Source organism: Xenopus tropicalis, chromosome 3 (assembly GCF_000004195.4).
Source record: "Xenopus tropicalis strain Nigerian chromosome 3, UCB_Xtro_10.0, whole genome shotgun sequence".
Classification (NCBI taxonomy): domain Eukaryota; kingdom Metazoa; phylum Chordata; class Amphibia; order Anura; family Pipidae; genus Xenopus; species Xenopus tropicalis.
The window spans coordinates 5,686,562-5,711,680 of NC_030679.2; the positions used below are offsets into that span (position 1 = coordinate 5,686,562).

The following is a 25,119-nucleotide window of genomic DNA, read 5'->3' on the forward strand; positions in this document are numbered from 1 at the left end:
GAAAATTCTCTGTTTCTTTGTAAAACTTTACAAGCTGAAGGCATCGCTACCCTATGTGTATCCCACGCACCCACAACTCACCCCACAAAATGCAGAGCTTCTATCTCTGGGATCCGTGCCAAATGCCCCCCCACACCAACACCTCCATCTCTCTATTCCCGTATGCTGCCATATTGATACCCCACCCCATATCCCACGCCTCCCCCCGAAACGCCCGCGTGACGATACAGAATGCGGTTTCACGCTGAAGCCCACATACTGCAAGGAAATGTCACCGGTCCCCTAGGAGACTCTGTGATCCCATAACAAACAGCTCTGGATGATAAAGTATCCACCCCCCAGCCCCCAGCCCTGCTAAATTAGCTCCATCACTTTATTGGAAAGGAGCGCCATGAATTTCACCGCTGCCAATGTTTCTCGGAGGTGTACAGTAATTATGTCAAGTGAAAATATGGTCCGTTCAACGAAACGCTTGCCGCGCAAACACAATTATCATATCATCAAAATACACCGATGTCAGGATAAAGATAAACTGGCTTTTTAAAGGGGAAGTTTTACTAAGGTAACTAAACCAATTGGCAGGGCCTAGAGTAGCAGTGGCATATTAGGAAAGCCAAGCTGTGAGATTATAAAGTAATTCCCTATATATGATATAAGATGTATTTGCTGCTACATAAAAGGTTACAGCAAGGTTTACTTCCCCTTTAAAGAGAATACAATAAATGTTACTGTAATTGATAATCCTCCCTGAAAGAACGAATTAGCTGTGTATTGTGCACAATGGGAGGATAATAGCCTCTGGGAAGGGACTGGGGCTGTGGGATAGCAGGTATAGTAGGGAGAGATGGTGCCTATAGTAACAGTGGGGGGGATAATAGCCTCTGGGAAGGGACTGGGGCTGTGGGATAGCAGGTATAGTAGGGAGAGATGGTGCCTATAGTAGCAGTGGGGGGATAATAGCCTCTGGGAAGGGACTGGGGCTGTGGGATAGCAGGTATAGTAGGGAGAGATGGTGCCTATAGTAGCAGTGGGGGGATAATAGCCTCTGGGAAGGGACTGGGGCTGTGGGATAGCAGGTATAGTAGGGAGAGATGGTGCCTATAGTAGCAGTGGGATAATAGCCTCTGGGAAGGGACTGGGGCTGTGGGATAGTAGGTATAGTAGGGAGAGATGGTGCCTATAGTAGCAGTGGGGGGATAATAGCCTCTGGGAAGGGACTGGGGCTGTGGGATAGCAGGTATAGTAGGGAGAGATGGTGCCTATAGTAGCAGTGGGGGGGATAATAGCCTCTGGGAAGGGACTGGGGCTGTGGGATAGCAGGTATAGTAGGGAGAGATGGTGCCTATAGTAGCAGTGGGGGGATAATAGCCTCTGGGAAGGGACTGGGGCTCTGGGATAGCAGGTATAGTAGGGAGAGATGGTGCCTATAGTAGCAGTGGGGGGATAATAGCCTCTGGGAAGGGACTGGGGCTGTGGGATAGCAGGTATAGTAGGGAGAGATGGTGCCTATAGTAGCAGTGGGGGGATAATAGCCTCTGGGAAGGGACTGGGGCTGTGGGATAGCAGGTATAGTAGGGAGAGATGGTGCCTATAGTAGCAGTGGAATAATAGCCTCTGGGAAGGGACTGGGGCTGTGGGATAGCAGGTATAGTAGGGAGAGATGGTGCCTATAGTAGCAGTGGGGATAGTAGTATGTATGGGTGAATATCAGTTCCAAAGGACGTGCCGTCCCTTCCATATAACATAAGGCGAGTGTATCTAATGTCCCTACAGTAGGAAGCCCAGCTGCCGGACTAATGTATGATTTATAAAGCTCCCACTATGTAATTAAGCATCTCTGTGTAATGACATTAGCAACACATAAAATACTCATAGCAGATAATCAGAAGTTTATGGGCGCCATAATTTTCGGATTTCTGCAGAGCACAAGCAATACTGCTATCAGCCCATAAATAAACAAGGAATCTGTATCGCTTCTCATGAACGAAGATAATGGCGTTCTACAGAGCCTATCATGCAGCTTGCCATACTATATCCATCCTGCCCTACTGTCTCCATCCTGCCCTACTGTCTCCATCCTGCCCTACTGTCCCCATCCTGCCCTACTGTCTCCATCCTGCCCTACTGTCCCCATCCTGCCCTACTGTCTCCATCTTGCCCTACTGTCTCCATCTTGCCCTACTGTCTCCATCCTGCCCTACTGTCTCCATCTTGCCCTACTGTCCCCATCTTGCCCTACTGTCCCCATCTTGCCCTACTGTCCCCATCTTACCCTACTGTCTCCATCCTGCCCTACTGTCTCCATCTTGCCCTACTGTCTCCATCTTGCCCTACTGTCCCCATCTTGCTCTACTGTCTCCATCTTGCCCTACTGTCCCCATCTTGCCCTACTGTCCCCATCTTGCCCTACTGTCTCCACCTTGCCCTACTGTCTCCATTTTGCCCTACTGTCTCCATCTTGCCCTACTGTCTCCATCTTGCCCTACTGTCTCCATCTTGCCCTACTGTCTCCATCTTGTCCTACTGTCCCCATCTTGCCCTACAGTCTCCATCTTGCCCTACTGTCTCCATCTTGCCCTACTGTCCCCATCTTGCCCTGCTGTCTCCATCTTGCCCTGCTGTCCCCATCTTGCCCTACAGTCTCCATCTTGCCTTACTGTCCCCATCTTGCCCTACTGTCTCCATCTTGCCCTACTGTCTCCATCTTGTCCTACTGTCTCCATCTTGCCCTACTGTCTCCATCTTGCCCTACTGTCTCCATCTTGTCGTACTGTCTCCACCTTGCCCTACTGTCTCCATCTTGTCCTACTGTCTCCATCTTGCCCTACTAATGCCCTTGTATGCCCCACGTGTGGTTCCCAAGACACTCTCCCCCATTTCCCTTCCATTAAAGACAACCCTGGCTCTGGGCCAGGGGCAGATAATGTACATAACTGACTCACTATTTGCCCTTTGTACCTGAGGAGCCGTTGGGCTCATTACATGGTGCTGCTGCCCCATAAGGATGTGGTTACACGGAGCATTAGGTTTGTGCCACACGTAACACTTAGAAAGCTTTTAGTCTCCTATAACCATAACATTTTCCCTTTCACTGAGCCTCGACACGCGCATGCACTCTAACTCCCAGCTGCCTTTAGCTCTCTTTTTTAAGTAATGACTTCTCTCCCATAGAGCTCTGGATATTGTTGTCTGATGCACTTCTACTCTTCCCTTAGCCCTGACCCCTGCTGATGTTTTAAAGGCAAATAAGTATCGTTTATAAATGTATACACATTTATAAACAATACTTATTTGCCTTTAAATAGAGCATTCTGTCACAGTGGCACAGATCCTATCTGATCCCCCCATTGTAAGCAGCAGTCCTGCCCTGCTTTATGGCTGAGATTCTAGCTATCTGTATAACAGAGCATTCTGTCACAGTGGCACAGATCCTATCTGATCCCCCCATTGTAAGCAGCAGTCCTGCCCTGCTTTATGGCTGAGATTCTAGCTATCTGTATAACAGAGCATTCTGTCACAGTGGCACAGATCCTATCTGATCCCCCCATTGTAAGCAGCAGTCCTGCCCTGCTTTATGGCTGAGATTCTAGCTATCTGTATAACAGAGCATTCTGTCACAGTGGCACAGATCCTATCTGATCCCCCCATTGTAAGCAGCAGTCCTGCCCTGCTTTATGGCTGAGATTCTAGCTATCTGTATAACAGAGCATTCTGTCACAGTGGCACAGATCCTATCTGATCCCCCCCATTGTAAGCAGCAGTCCTGCCCTGCTTTATGGCTGAGATTCTAGCTATCTGTATAACAGAGCATTCTGTCACAGTGGCACAGATCCTATCTGATCCCCCCATTGTAAGCAGCAGTCCTGCCCTGCTTTATGGCTGAGATTCTAGCTATCTGTATAACAGAGCATTCTGTCACAGTGGCACAGATCCTATCTGATCCCCCCATTGTAAGCAGCAGTCCTGCCCTGCTTTATGGCAGAGATTCTAGCTATCAGGTTACAGGACTGTATGAGAGAGAGAAGAGCAGACTTAACCCCCCCTGTACCTTGAATAAATAGAATTGCTTTGCTGCTTTATCATTGGAAGTTACCCATGTGGGGGCTAAAGGGTGTCACTAATTTCTTGCAGCGCCACAATCCGAGCGTTAATGAGACAATCAGGAGACAGCAGTAGATGGAGTGCACTCTCCCCTAATGCAGCTGAATGACGGAGCTCTCCATGGCAAAAGGCCTATTCATCAGAATTGTACAATCATGACTCGAGTAAGCATTTGTCCATATTAAATATTTATATATATTTTGAGGGTTTCTTTTTTATTAAATCCTGTAAAATTCTCTGCAAATCTCATTTTGCTGACTCTCTGCTGTGACTGATTGACACCTTGGGACACGCACGTTGCCGAAATCCCAATTCAGATTTTGATTTTCATCCACGCTGCTAAAATGATGTGCAAATGTTGGGGTATCCGAATTAACATTGGAATTCTGGGAAATAATGCTGCACTGTGGGTAAAAAATACACAGCAGAAGTCCCATTCTATTCCATTTCTCAGAGTCAACAAAAGAGCGGGATTTAAAGGGTTACTTGGGTGAATAAGCCCCAGCCAACATGTAATTAATATCCCCATATACAGGGAGCAGGGCAGGGTGGGAAACATGGGGGCACTGAAGCACAATTGTACATGGCAAGTAATTACTCTCTAGCAGGAAATGGAGTATGGGAAGATGTGGGGAGCGGTCAGTCCCATGAAATAAATACCCACAGCGACTTCCCTCTGTTCTCTCTCTTAATAATTCATTACTGGGAAGTCATGGTTGTTTCTAAATAAGCAGAACTGTCACTGGGGGTTCCACATGAAGACAGTAGGACAAGACAGAGACAGTAGGGCAAGATGGAGACAGTAGGGCAAGAAAGAGACAGTAGGGCAAGATGGGGACAGTAGGGCAAGATGGAGACAGTAGGGCAAGAAAGAGACAGTAGGGCAAGATGGGGACAGTAGGGCAAGACGGAGACAGTAGGGCAAGATGGAGACAGTAGGGCAAGATGGGGACAGTGGGACAAGATGGAGACAGTAGGGCAAGATGGAGACAGTAGGGCAAGATGGAGACAGTAGGGCAAGATGGAGACAGTAGGGCAAGATGGAGACAGTAGGGCAAGACGGAGACAGTAGGGCAAGATGGGGACAGTAGGGCAAGACGGAGACAGTAGGGCAAGATGGGGACAGTGGAACAAGATGGAGACAGTAGGGCAAGATGGAGACAGTATGGCAAGATGGAGACAGTAGGGCAAGATGGAGACAGTATGGCAAGATGGAGATAGTATGGCAAGATGGAGACAGTAGGGCAAGATGGAGACAGTAGGGACAAGACAGAGACAGTAGAGCAAGATGGAGACAGTAGGGCAAGACGGAGACAGTAGGGCAAGATGGAGACAGTAGGGCAAGATGGAGACAGTAGGGCAAGATGGAGACAGTAGGGCAAGATGGAGACAGTAGGGACAAGACAGAGACAGTAGAGCAAGATAGAGACAGTAGGGCAAGATGGGGACAGTAGGGCAAGATGGAGACAGTAGGGCAAGATGGGGACAGTAGGGCAAGATGGAGACAGTAGGGCAAGATGGGGACAGTAGGGCAAGATGGAGACAGTAGGACAAGATGGAGACAGTAGGGCAAGACGGAGACAGTAGGGCAAGATGGAGACAGTAGGGCAAGATGGGGACAGTGGGACAAGATGGAGACAGTAGGGCAAGATGGAGACAGTAGGGCAAGATGGAGACAGTAGGGACAAGACAGAGACAGTAGAGCAAGATAGAGACAGTAGGGCAAGATGGGGACAGTAGGGCAAGATGGAGACAGTAGGGCAAGATGGGGACAGTAGGGCAAGATGGAGACAGTAGGGCAAGATGGGGACAGTAGGGCAAGATGGAGACAGTAGGACAAGATGGAGACAGTAGGGCAAGACGGAGACAGTAGGGCAAGATGGAGACAGTAGGGCAAGATGGGGACAGTGGGACAAGATGGAGACAGTAGGGCAAGATGGAGACAGTAGGGCAAGATGGAGACAGTTGGACAAGATGGAGACAACAGGATAAGATGGAGACTTTAGGGTAAGACTGAGATGGTGACAGGGGTAATAGGGCATAATAGATTAAAAGGAAAACAAAGAGCAACAAGTGGATGGTAGGGCAATGTGGAGACAGCAGGGCAAGTAGGTAAGAATATGGCAAAAGTTAGGCATGATGGAGCCAGAAGAACAAGATGGCAATCAAGTAAATCTGGAATACAAGAGTATATAGGGTAAGATAGAGACAGTAGGGCAAGATGGAGACAGTAGGGTAAGATGGAGACAGTAGGGCAAAATGGAGACAATAGGGCAAGATGGAGACAGTAGGGCAAGATGGAGACAGTAGGGCAAGATGGGGACAGTAGGGCAAGATGGAGACAGTAGTGTTAAATGGAGACAGTAGGGAAAGATTAACATAGTAGGACAAGATGGTACAACAGGTGAAGATGGAGACAGTAGGGCAAGATGGTATAACAGGTGAAGATGGAGACTGTAGGGTAAGAATAAACAGTTTGATAAAATAGAGACATCGGGGGCAATAGGGCACAGTAGAACAAGATGGAAACAAAGGACAACAAGAGGACAGTAGGGCCAGGTGGAGTGAGCAAGGCAAGTGGACAAGATGGAAGAAGTAGAACAAGATGACAATGGAGTAATCTACCCCACAGCATGGGTAACACACTTGTCTAACTCCCTGCGCCTCTCTGCTTCTCTCTATTAGGCGCCATATTTATAAGGAACCTTTAGGCCATTCTGTTTGGCACCAGTATCTTCTGTTGCTGTTTAGTACTTGTACTTACTCCAAGGCTAAATGTGAAGTTTGTTTGAGTCAGTGCCCAAGGGCAGGGTAACATGGGGCTGCTGGATTGGATCCCAGGGCTCTCTGCCTCCCTGCCATTGGCTTTATGCTGCGGAGGAGAGGTTGGGCAATCTGAAACCTGTGGTGCTAGAGATTGACAGCTCCCAGAATGCTCTGCAGGGATGCGGGTCAGATGAGGATTCTGGAGACTCTAGTTGGCCGGTAACTTGATAGCCAGAGGGTGACCTTACTTGCCATACCACAAAGCTGTGTGTTCGAGAATGGAAGGCAGTGGGGAAATCTATCCCATTTAGGGACATCATCTGTCTTCCCTTTATTGTCACAGAAATGGTCATTATACATATGGCACCTCCTACCCATATGTATAAATACAAATATACAGAGAAGGAATGTTCTGGGCACACAATAAGCTGTACCCCCATACTGTACTGTCTAAGGGAAACACTATGGCACCCCCTACCCATATGTATAAATACAAATATACAGAGAAGGAATGTTCTGGGCACACAATAAGCTGTACCCCCATACTGTACTGTCTAAGGGAAACACTATGGCACCCCCTACCCATATGTATAAATACAAATATACAGAGAAGGAATGTTCTGGGCACACAATAAGCTGTACCCCCATACTGTACTGTCTAAGGGAAACACTATGGCACCCCCTACCCATATGTATAAATACAAATATACAGAGAGGGAATGTTCTGGGCACACAATAAGCTGTACCCCCATACTGTACTGTCTAAGGGAAACACTATGGCACCTCCTACCCATATGTATAAATACAAATATACAGAGAAGGAATGTTCTGGGCACACAATAAGCTGTACCCCCATACTGTATTGTCTAAGGGAAACACTATGGAAACTCCTACCCATATGTATAAATACAAATATACAGAGAGGGAATGTTCTGGGCACACAATAAGCTGTACCCCCATACTGTACTGTCTAAGGGAAACACTATGGCACCCCCTACCCATATGTATAAATACAAATATACAGAGAGGGAATGTTCTGGGCACACAATAAGCTGTACCCCCATACTGTACTGTCTAAGGGAAACACTATGGCAACTCCTACCCATATGTATAAATACAAATATACAGAGAGGGAATGTTCTGGGCACACAATAAGCTGTACCCCCATACTGTACTGTCTAAGGGAAACACTATGGCACCCCCTACCCATATGTATAAATACAAATATACAGAGAGGGAATGTTCTGGGCACACAATAAGCTGTACCCCCATACTGTACTGTCTAAGGGAAACACTATGGCACCCCCTACCCATATGTATAAATACAAATATACAGAGAGGGAATGTTCTGGGCACACAATAAGCTGTACCCCCATACTGTACTGTCTAAGGGAAACGCTATGGCAACTCCTACCCATATGTATAAATACAAATAAACAGAGAAGGAATGTTCTGGGCACACAATAAGCTGTACCCCCATACTGTACTGTCTAAGGGAAACACTATGGCACCTCCTACCCATATGTATAAATACAAATATACAGAGAAGGAATGTTCTGGGCACACAATAAGCTGTACCCCCATACTGTACTGTCTAAGGGAAACACTATGGCAACTCCTACCCATATGTATAAATACAAATATACAGAGAAGGAATGTACTGGGACGTGGCTATAGTTATGAAGTCATACACACACAGATAAGTGAAAATAATTAGTTCAAGGCTCCATGGCAGCCAATGAAACCCCAAGGCTGATGTGTCATCAGGTGGGTGAGAGCTTGGGAACAACAATCCTACACACTATGAGAGGCTGTAATACCAGGGGCACAATGAGGAGCCATCTGCTAACAAAGAACCATTTTGGACCAATCATCACAGTGTAATTGCACAGTTGTTCTCAAGTGACGTCCTAGAAACCCATTAACGTTTTAGGTTTGCTGTGGCCTCTTGTGCCTGGGTAAGCCGTCTACATAAAACCATAATTCAGCATGGTGGCACACAGAGACGTCCAACTTGAGATGATTAGCTTCTAAACCCACATAACCGTGGGCCTGACTCTATTAAGGAGATTATCTAATTCAAAAAGAAGTCAATGGAGATCTTGGGTAGCCCTATCCCCGCTGTATATCTGCTAAACAAGTTGAAACTTGAGGCTTTGGCTAGTTATACACACATAGATGACTCTCCAAGTAAGCAGATCTTTGCCTGATTTGGCCACCAACTTGGGTGGGCCTTCAGGGCAGTGGCTGAACCATACTAGGGGCCTAGGTAGGCCTTCAGGGCAGTGGTTGAACCATACTAGGGGCCTAGGTAGGCCTTCAGGGCAGTGGCTGAACCATACTAGGGGCCTAGGTAGGCCTGCAGGGCAGTGGTTGAACCATACTAGGGGCCTAGGTAGGCCTGCAGGGCAGTGGTTGAACCATACTAGGGGCCTAGGTAGGCCTTCAGGGCAGTGGCTGAACCATACTAGGGGCCTAGGTAGGCCTGCAGGGCAGTGGTTGAACCATACTAGGGGCCTAGGTAGGCCTTCAGGGCAGTGGTTGAACCATACTAGGGGCCTAGGTAGGCCTGCAGGGCAGTGGTTGAACCATACTAGGGGCCTAGGTAGGCCTTCAGGGCAGTGGCTGAACCATACTAGGGGCCTAGGTAGGCCTTCAGGGCAGTGGCTGAACCATACTAGGGGCCTAGGTAGGCCTTCAGGGCAGTGGTTGAACCATACTAGGGGCCTAGGTAGGCCTTCAGGGCAGTGGCTGAACCATACTAGGGGCCTAGGTAGGCCTTCAGGGCAGTGGCTGAACCATACTAGGGGCCTAGGTAGGCCTTCAGGGCAGTGGCTGAACCATACTAGGGGCCTAGGTAGGCCTTCAGGGCAGTGGTTGAACCATAATAGGGGCCTAGGTAGGCCTGCAGGGCAGTGGATGAACCATACTAGGGGCCTAGGTAGGCCTGCAGGGCAGTGGTTGAACCATATTAGGGTCTAGGTAGGCCTGCAGGGCAGTGGTTGAACCATACTAGGGGCCTAGGTAGGCCTTCAGGGCAGTGGCTGAACCATACTAGGGGCCTAGGTAGGCCTGCAGGGCAGTGGTTGAACCATACTAGGGGCCTAGGTAGGCCTTCAGGGCAGTGGTTGAACCATACTAGGGGCCTAGGTAGGCCTGCAGGGCAGTGGTTGAACCATACTAGGGGCCTAGGTAGGCCTTCAGGGCAGTGGCTGAACCATACTAGGGGCCTAGGTAGGCCTTCAGGGCAGTGGCTGAACCATACTAGGGGCCTAGGTAGGCCTTCAGGGCAGTGGTTGAACCATACTAGGGGCCTAGGTAGGCCTTCAGGGCAGTGGCTGAACCATACTAGGGGCCTAGGTAGGCCTTCAGGGCAGTGGCTGAACCATACTAGGGGCCTAGGTAGGCCTTCAGGGCAGTGGCTGAACCATACTAGGGGCCTAGGTAGGCCTTCAGGGCAGTGGCTGAACCATACTAGGGGCCTAGGTAGGCCTGCAGGGCAGTGGTTGAACCATAATAGGGGCCTAGGTAGGCCTGCAGGGCAGTGGATGAACCATACTAGGGGCCTAGGTAGGTCTGCAGGGCAGTGGTTGAACCATATTAGGGTCTAGGTAGGCCTGCAGGGCAGTGGTTGAACCATACTAGGAGCCTAGGGAGATATGTTGGTAGAAAACTGAATCAATGCTGTCCTTGTATGGTGGAACTCTTTAACCTACCCAATATATATCTCACCAATCCTTGGTCATATATCGTTCTGGCAGGTCATCAATGAAGCTCAATCTGGCGGGTCTAAGTTGGCAGCCCATGTAACTTTAAAGTGTAAGCTATTCTCTGACGTTCCGGTTTTATCCATGGGTCATATATCTGTCTGGCAGGTCCCCAATGCAGCTACTAATTCAGTCTGATGGGTCCAAGTTGGCAGTTATCATCATGTATAGCTAATGTTAGAATGTAAGCTGTCCCTTAACATTCAGACTTTATCCATTGGTCATATTCCTGGTGGAAACTCAAGGGTAGTAAGTAGGGGTGAAATACTTGCATTTATTATGGCCCACCATTCAAAGAATGACTAAAATGGAGTCTGGACAGCTTGTTGGATATGGCTAGTGTGAGCTTTTTAAACAGTTGACTTAAAGAAGAATGAAACCTTGCCTTGGCTGCCTTGAGAGACGTCCCATCCCTTCCCAGAACTGCCCCACTGAGAAGCCCCAAAACTGCCCTGTTTGGTTCCCTGGTTCTTAAGAGCAATGTAGAGCAGTGGGATCCTCTATTCTGCAATATCCAAACAAGAGCATTTGCTTCTGAAGCCCACTCAGACCTGGAGTCAAAGGCTTTGTGTTGGTGATCCCAGAGAAGAGGACCTGGTGAGATGGCCAAGCTGTTAAGAAAAAACCACCACTATTTACTCATGCAGTTAAACCCTTAATATCAATTGAGTTTGATTTCCCTGCCCTAAATCAGCCTTAGCAACCAGTGATTCAATTGGTCAGGATCAGGACCAAGCGAACTGGACACTTACAAGAAAGCCAAGTGTTAGTGATCTGATCATCACGGAGAAAAAAAAGTAATTCTTTATTGGCCGACGGATCCTTCATAGACATATGACGCAACGTCTGATCTGGAGCTACTGGATTGTAGAACGGCGGCTTGATAACCATTGATAACCAGCTGACCAACCATTTCATTCTCCAGCTTGAGGTAATAGCATTATTTCTGATGAGTCCATTTATCTCTCCCTCTCTGGAGAATCTCTCGCTATAATAATGTGAGGACACGATGAACTTATCCGTAAATCTAAACTTCTCTACAAGACCATGTTTCTCCTCAACACGTGAGCATCTTTGCTCCTCGTATCCCATTAATAACTCAAGACGACATAAATATATTTCCTTTGATGCACCCTCCTCTCTCCGTTATCCCCGAGGGCTTGGCAGCTTTAAGAATCCATCATTATTCATGAAGTCCTCCCTTTCCTTCCAACCGCCGGCCCTATCTAGAAGGTCATAGGCTTACTGCTATGCAATTAACATTCGGGAACTATTATTGGAATTGATGTACACAATATCATTTGAGCATGGTTCCCCCACCAAGTCTGAAATAAAGCAGCGGTCATTCATCAATAAGAAGAACTGGGAAGAAGCTTGACTATCCCACAAGAGAGGTACCCATTTGCCCAAGTGTAATTTATCATCTTTTGTTGGAATAGAAGGTTCCACCCAGTATACAATGAAGGCACATCCAACCCGTCGCGCACTAACCCAACTAAATCTCTCAGTATGCCAGTTGGGTTGGAGGTAGTTAATAGGAATTGTAGTAGCTTAATAGCGGGATGATCATCTGTCATCTAAAGCCTACCTCTTTGCCCTACACCAACATCAACAATCTTGGTTCGTCCCATTCTAATGCCATTCAGTGGGTACCTATTTACTGGCAGGGGGTAGGGATATTTCCATTCTGGGTGTAGGACAGTGTTCCCAGTTGCACCCCTCATATATATCTTTAACCTTTTTATGGGCTAAGGGGGCCCAGCCTGAAGGCCAGTTAGGGGGGGATTTGGGGTGAGTGCTTATTTGTGCCCTGGGTACCCCTGGAACTATAGCGGGGTGACTGTTACCCCAATGTTTCTATATATCTGTAACCTTGTTATGGGCTAAGGGGGCCCAGCCTGAAGGCCAGTTAGGGGAGATTTGGGGTGAGTGCTTATTTGTGCCCTGGGTACCCCTGGAACTATAGCGGGGTGACTGTTACCCCAATGTTTCTATATATCTGTAACCTTGTTATGGGCTAAGGGGGCCCAGGCTGAAGGCCAGTTAGGGGGGATTTGGGGTAAGTGCTTATTTGTGCCCTGGGTACCCCTGGAACTATAGCGGGGTGACTGTTACCCCAATGTTTCTATATATCTGTAACCTTGTTATGGGCTAAGGGGGCCCAGCCTGAAGGCCAGTTAGGGGGGGATTTGGGGTGAGTGCTTATTTGTGCCCTGGGTACCCCTGGAACTATAGCGGGGTGACTGTTACCCCAATGTTTCTATATATCTGTAACCTTGTTATGAATTAAGGGGGCCCTTGCCAAAGGGTGTACCATCTCCAACGGTTGCTTGAATTGAAAAAGTCCTGAACCACTAGTTTAGGGGGGGAATAACACTCATGTGTAGGAACAGCCTGGAACCTTTATCCCTGTGTTGGTAGGTCCTAAATCTGCAAACCATCAAGCCACAAAGGGCAAAAACACCTTCTGCTCTTGCCTTCCGATGAAGGACTATGTAATGGGTCACAGCATGATGGGTGGCCAGCACATCCCAAAATACTTATCTAGCCGACCTACTGTACACAGCAGTGTTGGTCTTTCAGATGGTGTTGTGCTACAACACTTGCAAGCTTACAGATAAGCCCAGAAAAAATGATAATTGACCCAAAAATGTTGATATTCACGGCTGATGTTCTGCCATCTTCTTGTCCCTTTTCTAACTTAATATTTGGGGAGGTGTAAGATTTATATGGCGCATGTGTAATAATTCTATGTACACACAACCAAGAACTGAGGCTTTAGCGCCCAAGATATTCAACTCAACACAACAAGACGTTACCCTGGGCATCAGATAACTTTCACTCCCTCTGCAGATGAAAGAATTCCACAAAGTATCCAAGCAACATCACTGAGAGAAGAGAATGCAACAAAGTGATGTAATGTCTACAGGGCAGTAACACCGGGGCAGTAGCCTCAGGGCTAGAATGATTTTCAGCCCCGTGGGTACCACAGCAATCAACGGAATCAACTTGTACTTCAGGGATCAGCGATTAGGGTCACTGTAAAAGGTCACATATCCATCACCGATACATGATGTTGCCACTGTACTCCATTGGGATAGGTCTGTGCGTTAATATGTTTAGAAGAACTGCATAGTGATGGACAGGTCTTCCCACCCCAAGAATAACCGCAGCGTCTTAGTTAAAGTTCAACCCATCATTCTAGCCAACGCTTAACATTTATTGTGACATCATTTCAAATTGTGACATCACTTAACAACTGTCACGGTAATATTTAATACGAAAAAGCCAACAGTCCTACCTTTGGCAATGATATCTTCGATATCTTGATCGAACCCCAGCCGATGACATTTCCTCCAGAGGCCCATGTTGGTGGAATTGTATTGCCTATTGCACTCGTCGGCGGCGCTCATGGCAAAAAGCTGCCTACGGTTCCTAGCGAGAAGTAGTTTGCCCTCCCAGCGGTCTAGCCTGGACCTGCTAGCTCTCAAAGGCAGGTTATTGTTGGAGTTGTAGATGAACCCAGGGTCAATTCTTCTGTTCGTGAAGCCTTTGCACCTTTCTCTGTGCCTCCTGGCGTCTGTCTCGTACCAGTGGTCGGAGCAGATGGCCACGGCTAGCATGCCTAGGGCACACAGAGCGAGAGAGAGGCCAGCATAGAGCAGTAATCTTCCAGCAGCCATCCTCCCTCTCACAGTCCCTTCAGCATCTTCTTAACGGGTGGTAGTCTTTGTGCGCCGGAGGCCGAGGGACCTGGAGGAGGTAGTGGAAACCCTTCCTGCAGGTTTAGATGTTGACGTTCATACCCAACCCAAGCATGGTAAGCAGTAGTCCCGACTGCCGGCGAGAGCGGGTAAGCCAGGGGTTCCAACCCCGACCGACCAGACCAGATGACCTCCAAATTTAAGTGCCTTGCAGATTGTGGAACATGGTCACCATGTCCTGCCGTGAATCTTCTCAGTCTGGTGGGCTCAGTGCAGTGCCGCCTCCCTGTCTCGGCTGCTTCTAATCTACTGTCCAAAGCATCCTTTCTATCCAACCTGCACTCCAGAGCGCCCGTCACTTACCTCCCAGTCTGAATTATAGAGTGCGCTCTGCTACACAGGGGGGCTCGCTTGCCCCGAAGAATTGCAGTGGGCAAGCAGCTCTTGCCTTTGTTTCACGGCACGTACATCAAACCTTCAGCCTTTGGCCGGCTTCTCCGTTGATGCTCTGGGTTGTCTCGTCAAGGCTGCTGCAAAATGTCTTCGCTTCTGTTCCTACGTCTCATCCCCTGAGCGGCTGCTGGTCTCCCCTGTAATGGAAGGTGAGGAGGGAGAGAAAGCAGGAGAGACATTTCAGCACCATGAAGAGTGGCTTTTGTTTTAATAAAACATCAGCTGCAGCCGACATAGGAAAATAGCTTGATCGTTGCCTTCTGCGAGGGAGGCGTGCATGTCTGCAAGCTCTTAGGGAAAGCGATATGGGATTTCAGCCGCTCTAAGTGCAACGATAATAATCTTATCCTCCCTTTCCACCGGCAATATCAATATCCAAAAGCTGATAGCCTCCAAGGCTAATGCCTTTCTATATCAGCTAGCCCCCCCACGGGCCACAGAGAGCCCACTGTCAACAGAAATGCATGCAGGCAGTTCAGAGGGGAATGAAAAGAGGGGAGGATGCAAATTGCACCTTGCTTAATCCCTCCCCCCTTCCCCTTGTTGGGAAAAAAAGATGATATTTATAAAGGGGAGGCAGCAACGAGTGTCTTTATCGAATAGCAAAGGGAAAACATGCGATGAAAGAGGCGCAATAGAGATAAATAGGGTGCAAGCGAGGGAAGGGGGGGATTTGCAGTTCACCTGGGATTCTATTCCTTGTTCACACACAGGCAGCCTGCAGCCCCGGCTGTAACCAGAGACAGAATAGAGAGTGCCGGAGCCAAGAGCCAATGACGTCACCCGTGCAACGTGAAGCTCATGTCTTATTGGCCTCCTTAAAGCTGTACCGTACCGGGATTTGCAGCAGCAGCCCCAAAGCGCTGAGCCCAGGCAGCACAAACTGCTGCCCTTATGGAATCTATTATCTGGAAGGCTTGGGGATCTGGGGTTTTTTTTGGATAAGAGGTCTTTCTGTAGTTTGGAGAGCCATTGAAACAAGTGGGCCCCTAAGTGCTCTAGAACTGGTGCCCTGGAGAATGTTGCACTTTATACCTTGAGGAGCAGATCATAGGCCAACCCTGCCCTTACCCCCTGCTTTAGGCACTTTCTACAGTATGAGGAGGCACAGGCCAATTCTGCCCTTACCCCCTTCCTTAGGCACTTTGTACAGTATTTGGAGGTGCAAGCTAGCTCTTGATCCCAACTAAGATATAATTACCCCTTATTGGGGCAGAACAGCCCTATTGGGTTTATTTAATGGTTAAATGATTCCCTTTTCTCTGTAATAATAAAACAGTACCTGTACTTGATCCCAACTAAGATATAATTACCCCTTATTGGGGGCAGAACAGCCCTATTGGGTTTATTTAATGGTTAAATGATTCCCTTTTCTCTGTAATAATAAAACAGTACCTGTACTTGATCCCAACTAAGATATAATTACCCCTTATTGGGGGCAGAACAGCCCTATTGGGTTTATTTAATGGTTAAATGATTCCCTTTTCTCTGTAATAATAAAACAGTACCTGTACTTGATCCCAACTAAGATATAATTACCCCTTATTGGGGTAGAACAGCCCTATTGGGTTTATTTAATGGTTAAATGATTCCCTTTTCTCTGTAATAATAAAACAGTACCTGTACTTGATCCCAACTAAGATATAATTACCCCTTATTGGGGCAGAACAGCCCTATTGGGTTTATTTAATGGTTAAATGATTCCCTTTTCTCTGTAATAATAAAACAGTACCTGTACTTGATCCCAACTAAGATATAATTACCCCTTATTGGGGCAGAACAGCCCTATTGGGTTTATTTCATGGTTAAATGATTCCCTTTTCTCTGTAATAATAAAACAGTACCTGTACTTGATCCCAACTAAGATATAATTACCCCTTATTGGGGCAGAACAGCCCTATTGGGTTTATTTAATGGTTAAATGATTCCCTTTTCTCTGTAATAATAAAACAGTACCTGTACTTGATCCCAACTAAGATATAATTACCCCTTATTGGGGTAGAACAGCCCTATTGGGTTTATTTAATGGTTAAATGATTCCCTTTTCTCTGTAATAAGAAAACAGTACCTGTACTTGATCCCAACTAAGATATAATTACCCCTTATTGGGGGCAGAACAGCCCTATTGGGTTTATTTAATGGTTAAATGATTCCCTTTTCTCTGTAATAATAAAACAGTACCTGTACTTGATCCCAACTAAGATATAATTACCCCTTATTGGGGGCAGAACAGCCCTATTGGGTTTATTTCATGGTTAAATGATTCCCTTTTCTCTGTAATAATAAAACAGTACCTGTACTTGATCCCAACTAAGATATAATTACCCCTTATTGGGGGCAGAACAATCCTATTGGGTTTATTCGATATTTAAATGATTTTTAGCGACTTATGTTTGATCCAAATTACAGAAAGATCCCTTATCCGGAATACCCCAGCATTGTGGATTACAGCTCCCATACCTGTACAGCGCTATGGAATAGGTTGCCGCTATATAAATACAGTAAATGGAAACCGTTAGCTGCACATATCACAGTTTGGGGCACAGGTACGGCAGAATCAGCAAATACAATGATGATGTTCAGCAGAAGATTTTTGTTCCCCATTGATTTCCCGGGGGGGGCGGGGGGGGTTACGGATATATCTACGGTCTGTTCTTATTTCAGGACTAATATCATACGGAGAGGTAAGTGCGAAACCCAGTTCCCTAGAAAGAACTTCTGAGATTTATGTTCTAGTTATCAGTCAGACTCCCGAAATAAGCTGCTCGGATAGACTGTACCGGAGATTTCCCCATCATATTGATTCCGGATGATGGATGGGTGCCGGTTCTCCAACACGATAACAAATAATAAGCCCAACTATAAAAATATTCATTTACCGGTTTGAACGCAGGGGAGGCCGCCCACGGCACAGCTCTTTCTCTATATATCTATCTATACATATACTGGCCCGTTTGGCTACACAGACTATCGCCCAAAATGGTTGAGATGTTTGCCCAACCCAATGGCCCATCAGTTCTATCCCATAATGACTGAATAGGCAGCAAAATAATCATCTGCCCAATGGATTTATTGACGACTGATCACGGTGTGTCTGGTTCTAAGCAGAAATCAGACCCATGTCTGGGAGATAGGGTTCCTACTTAATTACTGAGTGACTGTTAGACAGCACCGATTAGTCTTCCTTTAGCCATCTTGCCTTACTATCATCTTACCAGCTTGTCCTACTGATGCCATAATGTCTATTGTCTCCATATTACTCTTCTGCCTACATTTGCCTTAAGTGTCTATCTTGACCTACAGTCAACAATTTGCCAATTTTGCTCTACTGTTCCCATCATTTCCATCTTGCTATACTCTCTCTACCTTGCCCTACTGTCTCCATCTTGCCCTACTGTCTCCATCTTGCCCTACTGTCTCCATCTTGTCCTACTGTCTCCATCTTGTCCTACCGTCTCCATCTAGCCCTACTGTCCCCATCTTGTCCTACTGCCTCCATCTTGCCCTACTGTTTCCATCTTCACCTACTGTCTCCATCTTGCCCTACTGTCTCCATCTTCACCTACTGTCTCCATCTTGCCCTACTGTCTCCATCTTGCCCTACTGTCTCCATCTTGCCATTCTGTCTTCATCTTGCCATTCTGTCTTCACCTTGCCATTCTGTCTTCATCTTGCCATTCTGTCTTCATCTTGCCATTCTGTCTTCATCTTGCCCTCCTGTCTCTATCCTGCCCTACTGTCTCCATCCTGCCCTACTGTCTCCATCCTGCCCTACTGTCTCCATCTTGCACTACTGTCTCCATCTTGCCATTCTGTCTTCATCTTACCATTCTGTCTTCATCTTGCCCTACTGTCTCCATCCTGCCCTACTGTCTCCATCTTGCACTACTGTCTCCATCTTGCCATTCTGTCTCCATCTTGCCATTCTGTCTTCATCTTGCCCTACTGTCCCCATCTTGCCATTCTGTCTCCATCTTGCCATTCTGTCTTCATCTTGCCCTACTGTCTCCATCCTGCCCTACTGTCTCCATCTTGCCATTCTGTCTCCATCTTGCCATTCTGTCTCCATCTTGCCATTCTGTCTTCATCTTGCCCTACTGTCCCCATCTTGCCATTCTGTCTCCATCTTGCCATTCTGTCTTCATCTTGCCCTACTGTCTCCATCCTGCCCTACTGTCTCCATCCTGCCCTACTGTCTCCATCTTGCACTACTGTCTCCATCTTGCCATTCTGTCTCCATCTTGCCATTCTGTCTTCATCTTGCCCTACTCTCCCCATCTTGCCATTCTGTCTTCATCTTGTCATTCTGTCTCCATCCTGCCCTACTGTCTCCATCCTGCCCTACTGTCTCCATCCTGCCCTACTGTCTCCATCCTGCCCTACTGTCCCCATCTTGCCCTACTGTCTCCATCTTGCCCTACTGTCTCCATCCTGCCCTACTGTCTCCATCTTGCACTACTGTATCCATCTTGCCATTCTGTCTCCATCTTGCCATTCTGTCTTCATCTTGCCCTACTGTCTCCATCTTGCCATTCTGTCTTCATCTTTCCCTACTGTCTCCATCCTGCCCTACTGTCTCCATCTTGCACTACTGTCTCCATCTTGCCATTCTGTCTCCATCTTGCCATTCTGTCTTCATCTTGCCCTACTGTCCCCATCTTGCCATTCTGTCTCCATCTTGCCATTCTGTCTTCATCTTGCCCTACTGTCTCCATCCTGCCCTACTGTCTCCATCCTGCCCTACTGTCTCCATCTTGCACTACTGTCTCCATCTTGCCATTCTGTCTCCATCTTGCCATTCTGTCTTCATCTTGCCCTACTGTCCCCATCTTGCCATTCTGTCTTCATCTTGCCATTCTGTCTCCATCCTGCCCTACTGTCTCCATCCTGCCCTACTGTCTCCATCCTGCCCTACTGTCTCCATCCTGCCCTACTGTCTCTATCTTGCACTACTGTCTCTATCTTGCACTACTGTCTCCATCTTGCCCTCCTGTCTCCATCCTGCCCTACTGTCTCCATCCTGCCCTACTGTCTCCATCCTGCCCTACTGTCTCCATCTTGCACTACTGTCTCCATCTTGCCATTCTGTCTTCATCTTACCATTCTGTCTTCATCTTGCCATTCTGTCTCCATCTTGCCCTACTGTCCCCATCCTGCCCTACTGTCTCCATCCTGCCCTACTGTCTCCATCTTGCACTACTGTCTCCATCTTGCCATTCTGTCTTCATCTTGCCCTACTGTCTCCATCCTGCCCTACTGTCTCCATCCTGCCCTACTGTCTCCATCCTGCCCTACTGTCTCCATCTTGCCCTACTGTCTCCATCTTGCCCTACTGTCTCCATCTTGCCCTACTGACTCCATCTTGTCCTACTGTCCCCATCCTGCCCTACTGTCCCCATCCTGCCCTACTGTCCCCATCTTGCCCTACTGTCCCCATCTTGCCCTACTGTCTCCATCTTACCCTACTGTCTCCATCTTGCCCTACTGTCTCCCTCCTGCCCTACTGTCTCCATCTTGCCCTACTGTCTCCATCTTACCCTACTGTCTCCATCTTGCCCTACTGTCTCCCTCCTGCCCTACTGTCTGCATCTTGCCCTACTGCCGCCATCTGTTTTTTACTATTTCTCCCCCATCTCTTCCTTAACGCAGTTGTTGCCCCAGTGACCCAGTATGTGTGAAACCGAGTTCCCTTTCCCATGTTTGCACCTCCCTAACGAGAGCTTTCTCAAGCCCCCACCAATCCTTGTTCTGCAAGATAAATCAATAGGAGAAGGAGGCAATAAATTCACTAAATCAGATGAGCCGCTGGCCATGATATCCGTGCTACTTTACAAGCAGACAAGACTGGCCAACATCTAAATGAATAAAATGGCTGGTAGCGGGGTGTTGAGAGCAGCAGTTTCCTCCTGAGCTGGCAGCTTCCTTCTCCCTCTCGCCAACACGAGTACGGGAAGCCAAGGGAACAGGCCGGTGCCAGAACTGATAACTAATAAATTCCCACTCTTTGTCATGGCTTACGGGGAAATGCAACAGGACAGTTTACATTTCCAAAGCGTTCCAGGTATTTGCAATCCCATCCATCTACGCGCAGATTAGACGACACGGGGAAATGCGGCTTTTCAGCACTTTGGGGACGTTATCGCTTGTTTTCTGCTTATTTGCCGCTAGATCTCTCCGCGCGACTGCATCTGCGGTCAGATAATGGCTATCTCCCAGTGTTTATTCTGCTGCAGCTCCAGATAAAGCACATGTACTCAGGGCTGTTTCCTGATGCATCGTCTTTTTTTTTTTTAATGGAATTTAAAGAAATAAGTAAAAAAAAAAACAGGAAACAGTATTATATAATTACCCCCACTTTTCAAATAAATTTCCCACACACTCACCCCACCCCTATAAATGATTAACTATCATGCTACGTACAAAATACAGTCATACTGTCTGCACTATTCTATATGGCCAAAAGCTTGGGGACCCCTGCCAGCCCAACATCTCATCCCAAACCCAAGGGGATGAATATGAAGTTGCCCCTTGCCAAATGCTTGGGGACCCCTGCCAGCCCAACATCTCATCCCAAACCCAAGAGGATGAATATGAAGTTGCCCCTTGCCAAATGCTTGGGGACCCCTGCCAGCCCAACATCTCATCCCAAACCCAAGGGGATGAATATGAAGTTGCTCCTTGCCAAATGCTTGGGGACCTCTGCCAGCCCAACATCTCATCCCAAACCCAAGGGGATGAATATGAAGTTGCCCCTTGCCAAATGCTTGGGGACCCCTGCCAGCCCAACATCTCATCCCAAACCCAAGGGGATGAATATGAAGTTGCTCCTTGCCAAATGCTTGGGGACCCCTGCCAGCCCAACATCTCATCCCAAACCCAAGGGGATGAATATGAAGTTGCCCCTTGCCAAAAGCTTGGGGACCCCTGCCAGCCCAACATCTCACCCCAAACCCAAGGGGATGAATATGAAGTTGCCCCTTGCCAAAAGCTTGGGGACCTCTGCCAGCCCAACATCTCATCCCAAACCCAAGGGGATGAATATGAAGTTGCCCCTTGCCAAAAGCTTGGGGACCTCTGCCAGCCCAACATCTCATCCCAAACCCAAGGGGATGAATATGAAGTTGCCCCTTGCCAAAAGCTTGGGGACCCCTGCCAGCCCAACATCTCATCCCAAACCCAAGGGGATGAAAATGAAGTTGCCCCCTGCCAGCCCAAAATCTCACCCCAAACCCAAGGGGATGGATATGAAGTTGCCCCTTGCCAAAAGGTTGGGGACCCCTGCCAGCCCAAGATCTTATCCCAATCTCAAGGGGATGAATATGATGTTGCCCCTTGCCAAAATCTTGGGGACCCCTGCCAGCCCAACATCTCACCCCAAACCCAAAGGGATGAATATGAAGTTGCCCCTTGCCAAAAGCTTGGGGACCCCTGCCAGCCCAACATCTCACCCCAAACCCAAAGGGATGAATATGAAGTTGCCCCTTGCTAAAAGCTTGGGGACCCCTGCCAGCCCGACATCTCACCCCAAACCCAAGGGGATGAATATGAAGTTGCCCCTTGCCAAAAGCTTGGGGACCCCTGCCAGCCCAACATCTCACCCCAAACCCAAGGGGATGAATATGAAGTTGCCCCTTGCCAAAAGCTTGGGGACTCCTGCCAGCCCAACATCTCATCCCAAACCCAAGGGGATGAATATGAAGTTGCCCCTTGCCAAAAGCTAATACAGGAAAGGGCCCCCAAATTGTTCCACAAAGAAGGAAGCACAGAATTCCTACTCCTCTAGATAGTTAGACAGTGTCCGGATACTGTTGCCCATATAGTGTATATTGTAGCAGTTGGGTATTGGCGTAGGAGCTTATGGCATTCTGCTTAAGAACGGATAGAGAAATGGCTTTGCTCAGCCAGTTGGAAAATAGCCCAGACAAGAAATATTTATTGCCCCAAGGGCTGCTGAACGGTTTTTAGCAATGCTCATTTTATAAACGACGTAGTGACATAATAGTATTACTTTCCCTTTAATAGCTACACTGAAAGTGCCAGACGAGTGCATTATGTTGCTCTCGAGCTGTCGTTTAACTGCAACACGTAAATGCAATGGACCCTAATGATGCAGCGGATCTGGCGGGGTCCAGGCTAACATTTGGCACCATTTTGGAAGTTGGGGTGAGGGGATCATAAAGTGAGCAGTTGTGATATCATTGCTAATGCCCACGGAAGGTTAAACGTAAGATGCTGTATGATGAAGAGATAATTTGCAATTGGTCCTCATTTTTTATTATTGGTGGTTTCTTAATTATTTAGCTTTTTGTTCACCAGATCTCCAGTTTGCAATTTCAGCAGCTATCTGGTTGCTAGGGTCCAAATTATCCTAGAAACCAGGCAGATGTTGGAATGAGACAATGAATAGTAGAGGGCCATAATAGAAAGTAGTACAGGTATGGGACCTGTTATCTAGAATGCTTGGGACCTGGGGTTTTCCGGATAAGGTACCCTTCTGTAATTTGGATCTCCATAACATAAGTCTGCTAAAATTCATTTAACCATTAAATAAACCCAATAGGGCTGTTCTGCCCCCAATAAGGGGTAATTATATCTTAGTTGGGATCAAGTACAGGTACTGTTTTATTATTACAGAGAAAAGGGAATCATTTAACCATTAAATAAACCCAATAGGGCTGTTCTGCCCCAATAAGGGGTAATTATATCTTAGTTGGGATCAAGTGCAGGTACTGTTTTATTATTACAGAGAAAAGGGAATCATTTAACCATTAAATAAACCCAATAGGGCTGTTCTGCCCCAATAAGGGGTAATTATATCTTAGTTGGGATCAAGTACAGGTACTGTTTTATTATTACAGAGAAAAGGGAATCATTTAACCATTAAATAAACCCAATAGGGCTGTTCTGCCCCCAATAAGGGGTAATTATATCTTAGTTGGGATCAAGTACAGGTACTGTTTTATTATTACAGAGAAAAGGGAATCATTTAACCATTAAATAAACCCAATAGGGCTGTTCTGCCCCCAATAAGGGGTAATTATATCTTAGTTGGGATCAAGTACAGGTACTGTTTTATTATTACAGAGAAAAGGGAATCATTTAACCATTAAATAAACCCAATAGGGCTGTTCTGCCCCCAATAAGGGGTAATTATATCTTAGTTGGGATCAAGTACAGGTACTGTTTTATTATTACAGAGAAAAGGGAATCATTTAACCATGAAATAAACTCAATAGGGCTGTTCTGCCCCAATAAGGGGTAATTATATCTTAGTTGGGATCAAGTACTGGTACTGTTTATTATTACAGAGAAAAGGGAATCATTTAACCATTGAATAAACCCCCACCGGTCCAACCCTCTGAGCACACATAAATGAAACTTACCTGCAACCCGTCGGGGAAGGGAGACCGGAGGATCGGTGGAGCGCCCTGCCGGGATCGGGTCTGGGCCACAGGGGCCCAGTCTGACCCTGTATATAAACACAGTTTAAAAAGGGGTTACATTCTTCTATACATATATATATATATGCACAACACATGCAAATTTAGATTTCTCCCTATACAAATTGTAATTATGGCTGCTGGGAAATGCACCAGTAAGTCTAATTTCTATTCCTAGTGAAACTTTCAGGATTGCTGGCTCAGTAAGACAAAGATGCTTTGCTCTACCCTCCCTAGCAGAGCCCAGATTCTTGGCGCAGGAGCGTTTGGGCACAGCAGGGGGCGCATAGCTGGGGGCTGATGACACAGGCCACTAAACTCAATAGCGCTCCGCTGGGGGGGGGGTGAGGGGGCCTCCTGGTGCGGGGAGCAGTGCTGGATGCCAGAGTAGGAAGGGAATCTCAGTTGCTGCAGAAGAAAGTGGAAAATAACTGTTAAACAGCCATAAAATCTGTATCGGATCCCTTATCCGGAAACCCGTTATCCAGAGAGTTCCGAATTACAGAAAGGCTATCTCCCATAGACTCCGTTATAAGCTAAAAAGTCTAATTTTTAAAAGTGATTTCCTTTTTCTCTGCAATAAAACAGTACCTGTACTTGATCCCAACTAAGATATAATTACCCCTTATTGGGGCAGAACAGCCCTATTGGGTTTATTTAATGGTTAAATGATTCCCTTTTCTCTGTAATAATAAAACAGTACCTGTACTTGATCCCAACTAAGATATAATTACCCCTTATTGGGGCAGAACAGCCCTATTGGGTTTATTTAATGGTTAAATGATTCCCTTTTCTCTGTAATAATAAAACAGTACCTGTACTTGATCCCAACTAAGATATAATTACCCCTTATTGGGGCAGAACAGCCCTATTGGGTTTATTTCATGG

General features: G+C 47.1%; 1 protein-coding gene across 2 annotated transcripts in view; it reads right to left on the minus strand.

Moving 5' to 3' along the window:
• Positions 1-24,263, minus strand: part of tmem178b (transmembrane protein 178B) — a 133,489-nt gene extending 109,226 nt beyond the window's left edge. Inside the window, exons 1-2 of one of the 2 annotated variants that reach the window (XM_031898536.1) lie at positions 24,175-24,263; positions 13,936-14,928 (exon numbers count right to left, since the gene is read on the minus strand). In XM_031898536.1, the coding sequence (XP_031754396.1) occupies positions 13,936-14,317 (382 nt within the window). In that variant the 5' untranslated portion in view covers positions 14,318-14,928; positions 24,175-24,263. Of the gene's footprint in view, positions 1-13,935; positions 14,929-15,475; positions 15,557-24,174 lie in introns of those variants that run through there. The other variant, XM_031898535.1, reaches the window with a different exon arrangement.
• Between the last annotated feature and the right edge of the window lie 856 nt (positions 24,264-25,119).